At 41.6% G+C, this 19,832-nt stretch overlaps 1 protein-coding gene across 1 annotated transcript in view; it reads right to left on the bottom strand.

The window, feature by feature from the left end:
* Window positions 1-19,832, bottom strand: part of Cfap54 (cilia and flagella associated protein 54) — a 346,516-nt gene that overhangs the window by 261,879 nt on the left and 64,805 nt on the right. The window contains exons 7-10 of the mRNA XM_063255344.1: window positions 12,609-12,752; window positions 10,578-10,691; window positions 10,357-10,458; window positions 2,110-2,308 (exon numbers count right to left, since the gene is read on the bottom strand). Of these exons, the coding sequence (XP_063111414.1) occupies window positions 2,110-2,308; window positions 10,357-10,458; window positions 10,578-10,691; window positions 12,609-12,752 (559 nt within the window). The remainder of the gene's footprint in view (window positions 1-2,109; window positions 2,309-10,356; window positions 10,459-10,577; window positions 10,692-12,608; window positions 12,753-19,832) is intronic.

The following is a 19,832-nucleotide window of genomic DNA, read 5'->3' as shown; positions in this document are numbered from 1 at the left end:
GGTGTTTAGCCTCTCTGTGTCTCTCTGTCTCTGTCTCTGTCTCTGTCTCTGACTCTGTCTCTGTCTCTGTGTCTCTCTCTCTCTCTCTCTCTCTCTCTCTCTCTCTCTCTCTCTGTAATCCATAGAACAAGCAGACAAGAAAAAGTGAACAAGGATAGAGAAGATCTAATCTCATCATTACAAACTTAACCAACATATATAAAATTAAACACCCAACAAATAAAATATCAACTTTTCAAGTGCATACTATGGATCAAAATTGGTCATCATGTCAGCGTACCTCAACACATGTCAGTAGCTTCTAGTAATACAGATCAACCTGACCACAGGGTAATTAAAAAATCAACAACAAAATTATAAAATCCCTTATATTTTAACTTACAGCCCATAGATCAAAAATTACATTGGAAATTAGAAAATATTTTTAACTAAATTCTATAGAGAAAGCATGATCTATCAAAACTTCAAGTACACAGCTAAAGCTACATTTAGAGAGAAATGCTTTGATGTCCATATATTAAACCATAAGTTCTAAACTTTCCAGCCATTGAGCTTTTAAAAATCAGTAAAACAAACCCAAAGGAAAGCAAAAAATAATACAGAAAATAAATAAATAATACAGAAAACAGACATATAATAAAAAGAATCAATGAAGTCTATCACTGTTTCTTTAAAAAGACTAATGAAATTGATGGACTGCTGGTAAAACTGATAAAGCAAAAGAGAAAACAAACTGACCAACGTCAGACATGAAGAAAGAGAACACTGGGACAGACATTAAGAAAATCACAATGGGGGCTGGGGATTTAGCTCAGCGGCATAAGCGCCTGCCTTACAAGCACTCAGTCGTGAGTTCGATCCCTGGTACCTGTAAAAAAAAAAATCACAATGGAAATTTAAAACCATTGAATAAAACAGAAATTTTTAAGAAATATACCACTTACTGTACTGATAGAAGATGCAGAAAAAACAATGAACAGGAAAACTGAGTAATTTTATATCTATGGAAGAAACTGAATCCATAGTTAGAAACTTCTCCACAAAGAAAATTCCAGGCCCAGATGGCTTCACCAATAAATTCAAGCAAACTCAATTTGAAACAAATACTGTCAGATATGAAAGATGGGATAATTTTCAACTAATCGTAAGAAACCAGCAAAATTATGCAAACATTAAAAGAAAGGAAAATCCTTCTCATCATGCAAACAGAAATATTAACTCCTAGCAAACAAATCAAGCAACATATCAAAAAGCTAATCCTCGCCTCCAAATTAGGTTTATTCTAAAAATAGAGGATAGCTAGAATTTTAGGTAAACAATCAGTGTAATTAACAACATCAGTAGACAAGAAACCTGTTTAATCAGCTCAGCAAATTTCAATAAATCCAGAAAAGACTTTTGATAAAATTTAACTACTACCCAGGATTAAAAACAAACAGAACACCTCTTAAGCAATCAGGTATTAAAAAAAAAAAAATTTCCTTGATCTGAAGGAGATTTCTATAAATGCTTTCTTTTTTTTTTTTTTTTTTTTTTCATTTTTATCGGTACCAGGGATTGAACTCAGGCTGCCTGCTTGCAAGGCAGGTGCTTATGCTGCTGAGCTAAATCCCCAGCCCCCTACAAATGCTTTCTTTCCCCAGTGCTGGTGATCAGATTTTGCTATCAAGCAAACTAAACACTACCACCGAGCTACACCCCCAGCCACAAGCACACAACTAATGATAAAATGTTGAAAACTTTTCGTTAAGATCAAAAATGAGGCAAAGATGACTAGTAAGACCCCTTCCTTCCTGTGCGTTTAATGGACACTGGAGCCCGTGAAGTAAATCAAGACATGAAGAAGAAGGAAATTAAGAGATTAAGAATTGGAACGAATGACATAACATCACCACTATTCACAGGTAACTATACAAAAAAAAAAAAAAAAATACTAATAAATGATTTGAATTCGCAGTGGGCTTTAGCAAGGCTGATGAACTCCAAGTGGATAGGTGAACCAGACCTGTTCCTTATATGTGGATTTGCATAATTCCAAAATCATGGGAAATTCATAAAATTTCTGTGATTCTTATCTACCACAAAGTATCGTCTCAGCATCTCATTTACTTATCAAAAGTTCTTTTCCTGATATAAACAGCTCTGAGACAACGTCGCGCAGCTCCACCTCGTCAGTGGCAAGAGGCCCTGTTTGCAGTGTCCGCCGATTCGAATCAGAAAGAGCTTCCACGACAGCCAGAAACTTGGAGGCGGTGCTGTCAAACATCTCATCCAGCAGGCGTTCCGTGGCGGTCCGTGGCCATGACAACTGGAAAAAAGAGAAAATGCAGTCCGTTTTGTAAGGCTATCACAAAGCAAAGAAAAGCAAGTTTAATGCTCAGAGAGAGTCGGGGGGAGAGGGAGAGAGAAGGGAACGAAATTCGCTTGACAACGAAAAGTTTACTTTTAGGGATCTCATGTTCAAGCTGCCCCTTCAGATTCCATCTATGCCATCCTGTCGTTACATCAGACTTTGCTACCTCTTTAGATTTTTATATTTCCAAGGCAGTGTAAGAAGGCAGTTTATTACCATGTTTTACTGAGCCAACATCACCTCTGTATGGTATCTCAATCATAGCCTTCCAGGAGTGACACTCAAACCTTTTTGGTAACAATCATTCATTGATGCTTCTCCAAATTCAAGACCGAATCTCCAGAGGTTCCATGGATCTGGATGAGATATTGTTAGTAAATAAGCACTGCAGGAAATTTTAATAAGGAATGTCCTCAAACTCCTGTTAGAAACAGTGTTTTACAGTACAGAGACCTAGGCTTGCAGCAGCTACTGAGGGGGAGCTGGTGAGCTGGGCCCCAGGATGCTCCTGATGCTGGGCCCATCCCTTCCTACTGTCTGGGTTAACTTCCCGTGCTGTGGACAGCTGGCCTCGGTCCTGCACTCTCTGGCACGTGATCAGTTCTCTGCATTTAGACTGCCCATTAGGGAGACCAAGTCCTGCTGGTTTCTCTAGAATCTATATTCAGCGTGAAGACATCAGCCACATTCCCCCATCCTCTCTCATTTGTTTCTCTTCTTGGGGTGCAGTCATAAAGACAGAAAAATAAAAGCAGGGATAAAACTGCTTTGGACCCAGTACCACAAATAATAATGATAATAACAGTAATGTTATTTTGTTTTAATTTTATAGGTCTTTTATTGTTTTATTTTTGTAGGTCTTTTATTATTATATATTTAAATAGTATAATGAACTTTCTAATACAATATTCCCCAAAAATGATAGTTCCTCACCCATTAGTAAAAAGATCAGCGTATTTTTACATTTATAAGAATAGTACTGGGGGCTGGGGATTTAGCTCAGCGGCATAAGCGCTTTCCTTGCAAGTATACGGTTGTGAGTTCGATCCCTGGTACTGATAAAAACAAAAAAGACAAAAAAATAAGAATAGTATTGAAAAATTAGTTTAAAAAAGGGAATAGAATATTTATCAGAGCTATAGATGAATACTAAGTGAAGAATTTTGACATACTTAAAAACCTATAAAAAATTAAAATTAAAGCATTAAAAACAATGGGTTGTCAAGTATGACAAGCATAATAGCAACATCTATCACATAATAAGTTCATTCAAATATATTTTAAAATTTAAAATCTCTACTACATAAATGGTCAAAGACTAAAAGATAATTCATAAAAAAGAAAATACAAAGAGTAAGCACTAATATAAGGGAAAGCTGAATGAAATAAATAAATAAAATGATAAGACTTCTTAAAAGCTAAATTAGCAAAAACAAGTTTAAACAAATTTGTTAGCTGATTAGCAAAATATGTTTAAACAAATAATATCAAAATAGTAGCTTGTGGTAAAATAGGTACATGCAGGCTACCAACTTGGAAATAGGAGTATCCATGCTGGAAATCGTTTAATATGTGCCAAGAAAAATAAAAACATTCATATGTTTTAACTGAATTAATAGCGTAACTTCAATTTTTTTATTTAAGGAGAAAAAGGAAAAAAAAACAGAAAAAGCGTACAAGTTATATAGAATTTCAGAAAAAATAAACAGTAAGAAATCACTAGTTAATAGATTACATATTGTCATCTTAGAAATAGTTGTTCAAGTTACGAAATTAAAGCATATAAAGTGGACAAACAGTGAGACTGCAAACTGTTCTGTTCAATGATCCAACAAAACTCAGTAATACGGTTATCTATCTTATACACTTAAATATATATGCAGTTATACCATTTAGAGCACTTTCTTTTCCTCTCTTTTGTACCATGACAATTACACATTTTGGGTTTTATTACTCCCGCAGTTCTTATTACTTTTTTGAAGAGAGTAAAACAAAATGTGACATAACAAAACAGAGTCAGTCAAATCAAAAGGATGGACATAATACATAATGTAAAAACAAAATACCAGGTGATCAACAATGGTTACCATAATGCCTCTTGCTATCTTAAGAAGAACTGCCTATATCATCAGTTATAATAAAATTGAACAAAATAGTAAAGAACAAAATCAATAAAACCAAAACACTGGAGACATACAGGACTTCAAAAGAAGATAACAGTCAACCAGAATGGGCATTATAATGAATCTTATTGTCTTCACAGTTGTTGCCTATACTTTGCTTGGTAATATTAAGCAAAACAGAATAGAGGAAAATCAGTCAAAACAAGATGGTGAGAGCAATACAGGGTTTCAAATCAAGTTAATAGGAAATCAAAGTGGGTTACTATAATATATCCTGCTATTTTTTATTTTTCCCTTAATTAAAAAGATAAAAAAAAAAGTAAAAGATAAAAAAAGGAGATTGAGATAAAAGAGGACATAACAACAAAACAGTGCAGGTCAAAATATAATCATTTAAGCAAAATAGTGCTTCACCACAAGATATCCCAACATAAAAGTAGTTACCATAGTGTCTCTTTCCTTGAAATCTTTGAGTATAACTTCGTATACTGTAGCATCAAACATATCAAGACAACGTAAAACCATTCAAGAGGGTGACAGTATTACAGGGTATTTAGAATCAACTAACAGAAAATGAACAATGGTTTCTGTATAATCTCCTTATCTATAAAAGTTTTTGTTTATATTATCACACATAATAAAATCCAATAAGACACAACATGTTAAAACCGATGGAGACAGAAGAACAAAAGCTTGGTGGGACTTCAAAACAAGATAATATTAAATCAGCATTACCTATTATGATGTCTTGTTTTCTCCAAAATAGCTGTTCCTACCATCCAACTTCTCTGCCTCATTTCTTTTGAGATCTTTTTCTGTCATTTGTTGTCAGTTTGTCTTTTTCATTTCGCTTTCTGCTCCATTCATTGTGGCCTCTCTGCCACTCTTTCTGGGATCTTGGTATTTTTGTTTTTTTGGATATCCTGCAGAATTCTCTGTAGAGTTGAGATGGTGGTCGCAAATTCCCCTAGTTCCTCTTTATCCTGGAAGTACTTTGTTTTTTCATCAATTTCTAGGGACAGTTGTGCACGATACATCAAGCTTGGCTAGAGGTTATTATCTTTCAAAGCTTGAATTATTTCCCCCCACGCTCTTCATGATTTGATGGTTTGTGCCAAGAAGTCTGCTGTAATTTTGATGGGTGTTCCCTTGTAAGTGATCTGTTTCTTGCCTCTGATGGCTTTTAATATTCTGTTCTTATATTGGATTTCTGGAATTTTGATTATTATATGCCTGGGTGTAGCTCTGTTTGGGTTGTAGGTGGCTGGGGTCCTGTATGCCTCATACATCTGAGTATCTTTACCTTTTGCTAAATTAGGGAAATTCTCCTAGATTATTTCTGTGAATAGCCTTTGTAGTTCATTTGTTTGTGACCCTATTTCTTCTTTTACATTCTTAATTCTTAACTTATAGATCCTCTTATCATCTTCTAGTCTTTGTATTATTGCTGTTTGTTTCCTTGTTATTTTTAAGAAGTTTTTCATTTCATGCTCCCACATTACAAATATGTCCTCCAGTTCAGATAATCTATCCTTAGTTTCTTTCAAGCTGTTATGCTAGCTTTCAATAGAGTTTTTAGTTTCCTGGTAATCTCTGAACCTGCTTCATGTATTCTATGATTTCTCTATTTTGTCCATCAAACAATTCTCCCCTTTTTTTCTGTTCTTCCATTCTACCATCTGTTTTTTCTTGGGCAGTGCTTGCATTTCTCTAACTATTCTACTTATATCTTGCTTTATTTCATTAAAAACCTCACTTTTGAACTTGTCTATGAGGCTCCGGAGATATTGCTTTATGTCTATTGGTGCCGTGTCTGATATTGCATGTTTTCTGTCCTCATTCTCCTTTGCATTTACCTTTCCTGGATCAATGTTCTCAGGATTGGGGACTGAGGACCCTTTCTTGTCACTCCCTCTTTCCATACTTTTTATTCCTTCCATAAAAGCATATATAGGATGCCCAGTTTCTTTCTTTGTCAGTTACAGTTTGTTTGAATCTGCCAGCTAGGTGTTCCCGTCCATGCAGTGTACTAGGGAGACACAGACCTGGGCAGCCTCTGCTAGGCCCACCCTTCCAGGTCAACCTTCTGAAGGCTTCACTGCTAGGGTGTACCACCAGGCGCTGGGACCTGGTTTGGGCTAGCCTACTGTGTCTTAGTCCATGACGCCCCCCAGGCCAAGTGCTCCCCACCAATCCCACTTGAGAGAGGAATATGTGACTAAAGTCACTATAGCATCCTGTTCCGGCTAGTCTGCCCGATCCCAGAATGTCCTCTGTTGGAGCCTCCTAATCTATGGAGGGTCCCCATTCCTCTCACTCACCGCATGTCGATGCAGGGCTCCCTGCCAGTCCTGCTCTCAACTCCATTTGCTGATTCCTGCTCTCAGAGCTTTTGGGTGTCTCTCTCCCTGCTGTGCAGATTCAGACACAGCAGCAGCAGCACGACATTCAAATCGCAGCTTCCAGAGGTGCGAGTTCCAGCTTCCGCGCTGAGATTTTATCTGTTTTGGTTATAGCACCAGGATTGCATTTCCAGTTGGTTTCTCTCAGCTTAGTTCGTTCCTGGGTTGGCAGGGTATATCTCCCCTTGCTTAGGTCTCCTCACACCGCACCATTCCTGGATTCTAAGCTGGATATTTCAGAGAGCCTCCATAGCTGCTGTTATCTATCCGCCACGTTCTCCCAGAAGTCCCTTCATAACTTCAATTTTATGTATAGGATATAAAGGAAAGGAAAAATAGCATGCCTGAAGATGTGGCATATTTGCAATTGCAAAAAAAAACAAAGCCTTTGGAAACAGCTAAAATAAAGATGTTAGACTGATTGTGGTACATATACCGACTGCATACAGTATATTATGCCATTTTGTGAAATGTTGGGATGTATGGAACCTAACTGACATACCTACACAGCATGTGGTCTCCTGGTTACAGAGTCTACGAGATGCACTGTGTTAGTTCTCCAACGTAACACAGTTACACCAGGCAGACTCTGCTTCTCACTGTTCCCAGCAAACTTTGTTTACTTTGGCTTCCAAATGGTGGTCCAAATGATGATCAGAAGATCCTTTACTTAGGCTGTTTAGTCCTCTTTTCTCTGTCTGGCCAAATCCTGAGCATCCCTTCCTGGCGCTGAGGGGAAGATGTGTGCTGCTCAATCTCCAGAAGAGGGGAAGATGTGTGCTGCACAATCTCCAGAAGCTCGTCCTGCTGGCTTCCTGATAGGAACTCGCCTGTTTCCATTGTCGGAGGAGGTTAGGACCTCACTGTTGTTGAAGATGGCCATGGTGCTTTTGCGGGGAGCACTAATCCTAACTTTGAGCATCGCTTCCTGGTTCCAGTGCAGTTTCCCCAGCCTGCTGGCACAGACCCTTCATCTCGCTGGCACAGACTTTCTAGCTTCCACCGCTAACCTTTGGACCTTCCCAGAGCACATCCATGAAACAGATATGCATGAGACATTGTCATGGGCTCTAAGTCTTCAGCTGGACTCATGCAGAACATTCCATGGGATCTGGACCCTCAGTTGGATTTTTTGGAGTCTTTGGTATATGGGAAGATTTCCTACATTCTTCATATTTGACTCTTTGGGTGACTATCATAAAATAAGACTATAAATTATTTGTCTTGTGTGTGATTATTTTCCTTGTAATCCCTGACTACAACAAAAATATAACTATGTTGTTATTTATTATGTAGTATCCACCCACACAAAAAAAGGTAATCTCCATATATCTTGTTCAAACAGTAAATACTTTAAAAATATTTATTGAGGGCCAGGGATTTAGGTATATCAACTAAGAGTCTTTTAAAGAATTTTTCAAAGTCAAAATGATTTACATATTGTGAATTAATGTTCTAAAACACAGAAATGTTCTAGAAAATAATAATGAATATCAATGATTTTATTTAGGGAAACAAAAAATGTATTTCACGTGCACAGAGTAGAACATTATTGAGAGCATGTCGAGGTAATATAATATGACCTTATAAAAAGGGCACACTAGCTAATCTCTGCAAAAACTACCCACTAAGCAATTGTAATTTTTTCCTAAAAAAATACACTGTGAGAACTTTTCATGCAATAATTATCTTAAAGGAAACCAGAACTAAATGAGCTTTATAAACTTCATACAAATTTACCTTAAATTTTAGACATTTTTTGAAAATATGTTTAACTTTGGGGGCTGGGGATTTAGCTCAGCAGAATAAGCACCTGCCTTGCAAGCAGGCGGTCGTGAGTTCGATCCCCGGTACCAATAAAAAGAAAAAGAAGAAAGAAAAAAATAATCAACAAAAAAAGAAAATATATTTAACTTTGCTAATAAGGTGACCATAAAGCCTCAAAAAAACAAAGAAGTCTAAGAAATGACAATTTTGCAGCTTTCGATATTTCAATTTTGTTTTCTTTTAGAAAAAAAAAACGGTGCTGGGGATAAAGAAATTGTCCCCTGCCCTCTTACAAACGTGACAGTATTACTACTCAGCAAGATTGTTGCAACTGGTCCAACCTCCGTTGCCTGTGACTTGGTAAGTTACCAACCACATCCCATCGGTCAGTGAAGACATGGAAGAAAAGGGATGCACAATATAGTGTGGCGATGCTGATTCCTAACCTAGAACTTCATTCCACTGCTAGTTAGGGTAGCTACAGTCCACACGGACCCCTCCTTCCTTCTGCCTCCCTAGCTACCCTAACAAGCAATGGAATGGCTTTATATGCAAAAAATATTTGTATTTCCATATGATGATTTATTTAAAAGAAGAAAAAGAATGATTGGTAAAGTCTGAAAGAGAACTGAGAAGAAAGGGCGTCGTCGCTGGAGTAGCGGAAAAGCACCCAGATCCCGGGTTCCCAGGTGCTTCTGCCAGCAGCCGGCTGTGGCCCTGCACCGGGAATATAAACAGGCCAAGCATCCTTTTCATCTTCTGTGGTACACAAGGACACCGAGTCTGGGGATTTTCAAAATCCTTTCCAGGTTCTGAGATTCTGAGAAACTGCTCACCTCCTGCCCCATAGCTTCTCACTTCAGTCTTCACACGGAAGCTCGCAAAGGAGGACAGCAGGGGACAGTGTGAAGCAGGCACGGAGGATAACGTGGAGGCTAACTGAGCTCACTCGGAAAGCAGGGGGCGGCGGGAGGGAGCAGGCAGTACCCCATGGCATACCTTTGTCTCACTGCCTTCCCTGCACAGACCCGAGAGCAGCTGGCCAGATATGCCCACGGCTGGAGGGGCCGTGAGACTGGTGTGCATGTCCCTTCCCTGTGGCACATCTCAGCTCCTATGAGACCCTGAGCTCTCTCTTACCCCTCCAGCAGAGACTAGTCACGCTCCAAATGAGGACGGCTCCTGGGCCTGGCCCTGAGCAGCCGTCTTCAGCAGAGTCCCCCAGGAATCTCCTAGCATCTCACTCCGCTGGGAAATAAGTGGTCTTGTGCCACCCGAGGTGCTGGCTTGTTCACTGCTGCAGTGTAACCTAGTCCCCGAACACTACCCCAGAGACAGGGCTGAGGCTGATGAGAAAGGCGCCTCCACCTTCTTCTGCCCTGAAATCTGCAGAGCTAACTCGAAGAGGTCAGAGGCTGGGCGGTGCACACCCAGCCGGCCTGGCCACTTGCAAGGGCTGCTCCTCCAGCCCCTCCCCGGCTCCCCTCTTGTCCCCCAGCCCTGCATCACTGCGATTATGCTGAAAGCACAAAAAGTTCACAGAAAAGGACCAAATGAGGCCAGATCTGACCTGGGAAAACCTCTGTTCGCTTAATTGTGCAGAGAATCAAATCAGGGGCGTGATTCCAATTTCTTTAGTGACAAGGCTGAAAAGACCCAGCAGGAAAACACAAATGTATTACAGAACGAGTCGTAACTAGAGAAGACTTACACTTTGTGCTTCCTTGAGGTTAATTCTCGTCTTTGGTCTAAAATAAGCTTTGCTTTTTCTCCTAGATTCGAATACTCCTCTTTTGAAGATCATCACCGCCATCTGCCTCGGAAAGAAGAATCACGTGTGAAGAAGACTGAGGCGCACTTCTCAGCGCCGAGGTGAAGTCCTTGTCACCTGGGGAGGGCCGCACACTCCCTCGGACCACGGAATTGTCATACCTTTATCGCAGCCTCTCTGTACTGCCTTTTGGATTCTTCCTGGGACTGTGTGGAGCTCATTAATTCCAGTTGCCTTAGTTCATCAATTTTAGCTAGTGCACGCCGAGCAAACGCCTGTGCGGGTTTAAAATAAATTTAATTCATAATAAGTTAGAACGTGGTGATTAAAAATGCACCGAGACAGTATGTTTTGTTGCCCTAGACTTCTGATTCAATCTGTAAATTATACTGGAGGTTGTTCAGCTGTATCTGTAACAGTCTCTACCCAGGCTATCACTGTCTTGTATAAGCACCACTAACTCAATAGCTCTAAATAGTTAATTGTTCAATGCCAGATCATCTCTTCCCTGGCATCACATACAGGCATGCTTGTGTGCATGTATGCACACACACACACACACACACACACACACACACACGTCCACCCATCCTGTCCTATGCTCAGAAGCTCATCTCTAACCCTAACGTCCGCAGTAAAACACGCCGCATGACTATTCGGCTGTTCACACTGCCACTGCGTCGTGAAGCCCTCAAACAGCCCACTTCATGTTTTTATCTCCAATATCCAACGTACAGGAAATATTTAATAAATAGCCGAGGAAGGGAAAGAGAAGACAGACTTGCTTATTTAACCATGTCTCCACTCTTAACATTCCCTAGAGATCATGACAAGAGTTTAAAACAGCTATCAAGAGCTCGATACCAAGGGTTCCCATCATGGGTTTTGCCATATCCTTGAAATATTTTATTTATAATTTCTAAAATTTTAATGAAAATGCTCCCAGACTAACCACAGAATACCTTTCCAGTAAGAAAGAATCCCAATAGGAATCAAAAGGTCAAAACCTCATAGACACTCAATTCCTTGACAATTTAACTCTAAAACACATGTGCCCCCTCTAGAACACGAAGGTTAACTACACATATATGGTAAGCTGTTTCCAGAGTGTATCCTGGGCTGTGAAAGCATCCCATGAGAGCTGCGTTCAGCTCTTCCTCTGCTGGTGGACCATGATCATCATCCAGCTCTTCAGAATCAACCCAGCTGGGTGTGGTGGTGCACACCCACAGTCCCCGAACTCAGGAGGCCAAAGCAGGAGGCCAGTCTGAGTCCAGCCTGGACTACACAGGGAGACCCTGACTCTAAATAAATAAGTCAATTAATTAATAAAACACAGAATCGATGCAGGCAGCGAAACCTAAATGTATAAAGAACTATTCATGGGCCAGAAAATGTCTCTCTGGTTATGAACAGTATTTGACCAGGTGCTCATGCGGCTATGAAAGCTGTGTTCCACCCAAGATTCCTGACTAAGAGGTTGAATAAGGGCTGAAATCCAGCCTTCGCGGCCTTCTCCAAGCCATGTACCCTGGGCCACGGGCCCAGCGGAAGGGGAGCTGGCTTCTCATTTCCAACAACACCCGGTGCTGAGCAAGCCAATATCATGTACTGTAGAAAGGGTGCTTTTTTATTTTTCAGTTTTTGTTTTGTGTTGTGTTGCTGCAGTGCTGGGAGGGGGCATCTCTGCCCTGGAGCGAGCACTGTACCCCTGGGCTTCATCCTCTTGTCAGTGGACACAGAGATGCCACACAAACCAAAGAAGCCCAAACCAAGTTAAGTCGGACTTCAAGTATTTAACCTAAAAGGCACACAGAAAAAGAACAAAACAGGAAACAAAGTAATACATGGGATTGAAAGCAGAGAAAGGAACAGAACGTACGCATAAAAGGTGGTGCATTATACAAAATAAAACAGGGAAGGTAACCGAAGAGAGCAAAAGGAGGAAGGAAAGACGCCAGAAATCGTGTTCAGCAGAGAAGCTACGAGGGCCAAGTTAGCGGAATAAAGGAAGGAGCTAAAGCAGAGCAAACAGTCAACAGACAGATTCCTCCTGCTAAGGAGTTCCCGCCTTTGTGTCACAGCAGTTCCGTTTTGCGCTTTGTTCCCTGAGGGCCTGTAGAGGGGAGACCATGCTGAGCAAGCTGCACCCGGACCCCGGAGTCGGAACCGGACAGGAAAGAGCCGCCTACCTCGCCGTGGACGCTGGCCTGGCAGTCATAGTAGCACTGGCACACCGCGGCGTAGAGGGTGACCCTCCAGGAGAGGTGCCTGGCGGCCAGCAGAGGGACGGAGGACTCCATGCACACGCTGGCCCACAGCAGGTACTCCAAGGCCTGAGGAGCAGAGGCACAGCTCAGCTGACGCCGTTCGTGACACTGAACGTGACACAGCTGGCTGCTGACACCCAAAGTATCATCAACACGCACAGTAAGACACCATTCGGGGACCCCGACTTAGCCCTTTCACAGGATCGTCTTCCTAACTCTTAACAGCACCCCTCAGCTGAGCTCATTTTTTTCAATATTTATCAGATATCAATGGTGGTCCAAAATCCAACTTCCAATGATACAACTGTTTTGAGTTGGCCTGGAACCAGTGTATTACTCTAGGGGAGGGGAGTAAAATAGAAAAGGTTGACCAACGAGGCCTGTAATACATGGTAGAACAAAGATTGGAATCAAACTCAAGTTTTGGCCTCAGTTTCACCTCTTAGGGCCTCAATTTTCTCATCTGTAAAATGGGTATCTTATCACATCCCAGCATGCTGCCACAGACAGTGAGCATGATGTGCAGGCCTGGTAATTGGCACATTGTGAAGGGTGCCTGCTGCCCATGTAATTATTCCCAAGGCACAACTTGAAACAAAATGGTGTGCAAAGGATCACAATGGCCCTGCCCTGCCCACAGGAACGGACCCAACGCGCCCGGGCTGTGCTAACCGAATGGCTCCGCCCCCCAAATCTGCTGACATGTTCTTCCCACAAACCCGAGACAGGGAAACACTCTGATCACATGGATTCTCCAGCAGCAGGTTTTTTCAATCTTACCCTTTCTTCAAAATCATTCCGAAAGTGCAAGTGTACTGGAGGAGCTGAGAACGTAGCTCTGCAGCACAGTGCCTGCCTGGCAAGTGCGAGGTCCTGGGTTCGATTCCCAGTAGCAGAATAAAGTAGTTGATTGGACTATATTGCTTTTCACTTGGTTTAATACAAGAAAGAGGAAATGTGGTCTATGTTCTACATCTGAGTACAAGAAATGTTACTAGGGTGAAATCAAGAATCTGAGAGTTAAATACTTCAGACCTCAAGCTCCTGATTCTGTACAAAGACACACCCGCAGGTGCTCCGCTTCCTGGACTAGGAGGCGACCTCCTCACTGGTCTCTGTGTCTCTGGCCCGCCCCTCCCTTCCTCTTCCCCCACCCCCCACCCCCCCAGGGTTATTTTCTTGCAGGTAACCTGGGTGGTGACACCCTCTGGCTCAAAACACTTCCCTGGCTCCCTTCAACTCCCGGGCCTCGGGAGCTTTGCTTGCCACCAGAGGGTGGCAGTGACTAACAACAGGGTTGGCTGGCAATTAAATGTTCAACGCTTAGATGTTAGCTTCTGCCATGACAGCGAAGAAAAAGAAGGAAGGGGAGGAGGTGGTGGAGGATCAGGAAAAAGGAAGCCCAGGAAGAAGAGGGGAGGATGAAAGCCAGCAACTGGTGAAGACTTTTCTAAAGTCCTTAGAAAGAAATGATCCCTGCCTCATTTTCCACTCTATTATAGTTGTGTTACACACATACCACTTATTTATTTATAGGCATGATTTAATTTTTATTTATTTCTCTGGTCTGCCACGAGAATTAAGTTCATGAACCAAGGTACCACTATTTTATTTATATTTTATTTAGATAGTTTTTATATGCATTTGTATTCTTATTTAAATACTAAACTTATTTGTATCGGCTTAGTATCTCTTATCCAAAATATCTGGGACTGGAATGGTTTCAGATTTCAGGGTGTTTTCCTTTTGGACTCTGGAATATTTCAGTGTAATAATGAGACAGCACAGAGATGGGGTCCCAATCTAAACACAATATTCATTTATGTTTTATAAACACTTTATACACTTAGCCTGAAGGTAATTTCATATGCTGTCTTTAGTGCAGTAACATTTTTAGTTTTGCAGTAGAATTAAACATAGAAGACAAGGCATATCACAATTTTAGGATTATACTTTAAAGCAAAGTTTCAGCTTCAGGACCCAAGCTCGCTAAAGTCTCTAAGATCCTTAAAAGTGGACACTACAAGCCCGGGGCCCTGCTCTTCCCCTGTAAATGGACCATTTCACCTGCGACCAGGCCAGCCCTTTCCTCCTAGCAAAAGAACTTTCTCTTATGAGTGAGTGGCTATCACTGTGCATGGGCAATGGTCATTCACAGGTGGCCTGTAGAAAGGGCCACGTCTTGTCTAAGTGGAATCCCCTCTTTCCATAGATTTACAACTTCCGCAGGTGTCTACCCATAATCCCCACGTACCCAGCTCTAGGACCCAAGGTACCTGTCTCCCCCTCCGCCTCTATTTTCTTTGAGTGTGAATTTTAAAATTCTGCCTAATAAACACTTTTCTATGCTTCTTACAGACAGGTCTTGATGACTCTTTTTCTGTGATGTAAGTCAGCAAAGCCTCAGCTTTCTCGGCGGGAGGAGCGAGTCAAAGATCCCCCTCTCCGCTTTCCGACCCTCCTCAGACCTTGTCAGTGACACTGTGACCCGTCACATGAGCTCAGGTGTGGATTTTCCTGTAGTGACATCAGCTTGGTGCTCAACACATCTTAGATTTTGGAGCATTTTGGATTTCAGATTAAGGTGGTTCAACCTAAATCTCATGTCACATTAAGATATTCACATGCGTGATTCCAAACCTAGACTGTGATCTCTTGGAAGAAAAGAACAATGTCCTAACTGCTCTTGTATCGCCAGCACCTAGGACAGAGCTGGAGACAGAGCTGACTATTCGCACACATTATGAAATGAGTTCAATAGAAAGCCCTCAAGCAGACAGAGCCAGACTCAGGCAAGCAGACGCATATCCTAGATTCTCAAATCCTGATAATACATTTGGACAAAGCACATCTTCTTACAACCAACTAGGCTTCCATAATGGAAGAAGTAAGGTTTTATAGCTATGTCTACAGTGCGCCAATGACTCATCTTGAAAAAGCAAATCATCTAGAAGGTCCAGCAGCCTCACCTCCATGAATCGAACCGACCAGAATGACAGAATATTTAACAGTTCTAATAAGTAAGATGCTGACGACATTCAGATGCTTCGCATCTTTGGAGCCTTCAAAGACACAGCATGGGTTGCACACGTGGAAATCTAAAAGAAAGGTGAAACCTGAAAAGCCAGAATCCCCCGTGGCCAGTTTTAATTCTAGAAAAAAGAAACTATGGATCAAGTTTCAAGAAATTGTAATATATTTCATCACCACCCGAATTTAAACGCCTCCAGCCCGACTGTGAATTTTCTTAGGAGAGGAACCTTGCCTGTCTTGTTCGTTTGTATCCCTGGCACCTAGAACTTTACCTGGCAATGACAGATATGCAAAAAAAACCACTTGTTAAATGACCAACTGACCCTCAGGAAAAAAGTTTCAGTTTGTGAAGTTAAATACAGGAATACTTCTAGCTACCATAGGATCAGAGATCTGACAGTCACTCTAAAATGCTCCCTGATGATGTCCCCAAGGCTGGATGCCCACAACTCCCCTCACCCCTTGCCCCAAGAACAGGTGCCTACCTGCAGGGGCGTGGCACATGCCATGCAGCAGCAGAAGACAATTTCTAACCTGTAAAAGATTTCCACGATCTAAAATTAAATCCACCTCGCTGTACCACTGTCACACTGGTACCAGCTATGCCTCGGGGACAACACAAAACAGTCCGAGCTGCCTTCCCAGCAGAGGACAATCCCTGGGCAGCCAGCCCGGCCTCCCGATCTCCTCCCGGGTGCATTTCCCGGCTGCTTCTAGACTTCAGAGAAACTCGTTTTCGTCTCCAGCACCGCTAGCCTTCCGGAGCGTCACTCAGGTTGTCCACGCCCTTTGGAGAGTAAGACTTTCCACCTCCGTCCTGGACTCTGCACTGCTGCGGACACTGTCGCTGTGGGCCAAGCTGGCCACACTGGGAACAGATGCAAAACTAACACGGCTCCCCCACAAGCCCTGTCTTGGATCTTTGCATTTGGATCACTGTGGTTTGTGCAATTTCCCATGGCTTTCCAAAATCACTCGGGACTGGAGGTATTGGAAATTTCACAATTCAAAATAAAAATAGCTTCACTTGACAGTTGCTCTCAGTGTATTTGGGGTTGGCTTTGGAATTAAAGAAAATTACAGATTTTCATGCCAGAAGGGATTTTTACAATTAACCCAATCTGACTCCAAGAGGCTATTCTGCTTCTAGGCAGTAAAGCAGGACTGGAATTCAGGACTTCGAACTCCCCATGACATGGGGCAGCCTCCGTGGAGGCCAGAAACACTCCGGGTCCTGGAAAATGATCTTTCAAGGTGGAAGACATGACGCCATAGCCCCAAATGACTCAAGTATAGCATTTTTCTTTTATCTCTAAAAGATGGTGAAAATTATATTTATCAATAGAAAAACGATGGGATATTGCAAGCCTGTTAAAAAAGCTTTAGAGTTAGGGATCTAGCTCAGGGGTAGAATGCTGGTAAGGAAGGAAAGAGAGAGGGAGGGAAGGGAGATTATTTGAAAAATTACATCCTAACTATATTCAAAACATCCCAACAAAGTGTTTCAGGTGGCATTAGGAAAAGTAATTCACCAGCGTGGCCACAAGATGGCACTGCAGCCCCATGTAAACCTGCCTGCACCACGCAGAAAAAAAAACGACACCAACTCCAAAACTGATTCAAAGCTTATATAAGGGCACATGGAACGATTTAACACTGATTGTTCAAGCCAAATATTTTACCAGGCTACTTCACTTCTACAGTAAAATGAAACAAATCAATAGGGATGTTTTTTAGAATAAATGGATTCCACTGTGTTCTCTAATGTTTGCTAAGTCTTTCAGCGTTAGATGACACAGGTTATTCCATAAACAAAGGCAAAGTTGCTGAGTTTATTTAAGGAATGAAGTTCAGGAATCAGACCTCCATGCATTTCTTATATTTAAGCCAGAGTTCCGCCTGACTCGCATTTGGGGAAAAGTCTAGGCTACTCTAGGTCCTCAGGGTCTCTGTGGGAATATAGGGCGATACCAGTAAAGATCGACCCCTTCCACACAGCTCCCCGCGGAGGAGGAGGGCGTCAGGACAAGAGTCAGTGCAGTAAACACACGTGCATTGTTCTGATGGAGCTGAGTGCTAGTTCCATGCCACACTGGCTCTGGCTTCAGCACACCTCCAACCTGATGTGCCATCTTAAATAGATGAGGTCCTGTCAGCCCTCCAGCCCCATCTACAAGATGAGGGTAATGAGAGTGCCCTTCTCAGAGTAGTGATGGGAGGATTAAATGAGATAGTTCCTGAAAGCACTCAACACTATACTTGGTAGATGGTAGAAATTCATTCAATAAATATCAACGATGATGTTCATGACGGTTACAGTTCCCATCTCACCACACTGTGGTATCACTGTGTATGCAAAGCCCTTCACTCAGTACTCAGACACAGTAGGGGTTCAGTAACAGTAACAAGGGTTACCCATAAGGCCCATGTCCTGTGAAAATGAGAGTTTACCACTGGGCCGCTATTCACATGGGTGTGCATATGTTGCCGTGATATGATGCTTTTAATTCTTTCGGAAAGATATCAAGAAGAACAGCTGGGTCAAATGGAGCCCTCAGTTTTAGTTTTTTGAAGACTCAGCACGCTGATTTCCACTGGTTGCACCAGTCTACACTCCCACCAAAAGTGGAGAAGGGTTCCTTTTCCTCCACAGCCCCCCAGCCTGTTATTGGTTGGTTTGTAGATGACAGCATTCTTTGGGGGATGAGATGGAATCTCGGCATTATGTTAATTTGCATCTCTCATATGACCAACAACGTTGGACATTTTTCATATATTTACTTGCCATTTCTACTTCATCTGAAGAATGTTTATTCATTTCAGATGCCCATTTTTGCACTGGGTCTTTAAATTTGGGAGACCTGCTTTTTTGAGCTCTTTATATATTGTATATAGTAGTCCTTAGTCTGAGGAACAGCTGGCGAAATTTTCTTTCCCACTCTGTGGGTTCTCTTCATTCTGTTGGTAATTTCTTTTTCTATGCAAAAGCTTTTTAGTACAATGGGATCGTAATTGTTGATTCTTTGTAATATTTCCCAGGAGACTGTGGTTCTGTCCATAAAGTCTTTACCTTATACCTGTATCTTCAAGGGAGCTATCTAGTCTGTCTTCCAGTAGATGAACTGTTTCTGTTTTAATATTTGGAAGCAAAATGTCCATCAATGGATAAATGGATAAAGAAAAGGTGGGTTTTTTCTTAATGCAATGGAGTACTACTCTCTCATAAAGAAGGATAAACCTGAGACATTACTGGGTAAATGGATGCACCTTGAAATCTTACTCTTAAGCGAATAAATCAAGCACATGTTTAAGTATCACACTTTCTCTGGTGTGACACACTGAAAGGGTAAATAAAGATCAAAATGTGTAATAGATATTGAGAAGTAGGAAGAAAACGTTTAAATGGAAAGGGGAACAGGAGCGACGGGGTAGGGGAAGGAAGAGGGGAGAAAGGGAAAAGAAGAAAGAGAAGGAAAAATGCAAACAAACTTTTGTAAACAAGGAGGGGACGAGGGGTTGAAAGAAGAGGAGGGGAAGGGAGAAAAGAAGAATCAAACTATCTTACGTGTAGGTAACAAATTTCCTGTGATGAATGGGATCATTATGTATAACTAAAGTGTACCAATAAAATTAATTTTTAAAAAATTTTAAAGAAAAAGTAAATAGAAGTTTGCTGCAGTTATGAACCCTACCCCAAGTGTCGTCTGTTCCCAGGGGCCACAGCAGGGGAATTCACAGAAAAATGAGACGAAACAGTGAAATGCGGTAGATATTTATGAACTGAACCTACGGGAAACCAAGTTTCTATGTGCCAACAAGAGGTAACTTCAATATCCTTCTGAATTACACCAGGAGTAATGAAATTTCTATCTGAAAACAAGTTTTTTGTTAGGCTTTGCTCCATTCCTTTATGAAGCTTATTACTGACTGATGACTTGCTAATTTATCACCACGTAACTGTCTCTTATAAAAATGAAGGCAAATCTTCATTTTCACTTTTCTCTTCCTCATTTGTTTCTGATCCCTTCTTCCTTTCTCTTCCCCCTCTCGTCTCCCTTCACACTCGAGCACTGTCTTTCTATTCGAAGGTATCTATTATACATGTTCGTCTTT

Source organism: Cavia porcellus, unplaced genomic scaffold (genome assembly GCF_034190915.1).
Source record: "Cavia porcellus strain 051 isolate PalLab524CR breed Dunkin Hartley unplaced genomic scaffold, mCavPor4.1 scaffold_8, whole genome shotgun sequence".
NCBI lineage: Eukaryota > Metazoa > Chordata > Mammalia > Rodentia > Caviidae > Cavia > Cavia porcellus.
The sequence above is the reverse complement of the archived record's forward strand: the minus strand, read 5'-3'. Positions and strand labels throughout refer to the sequence as shown.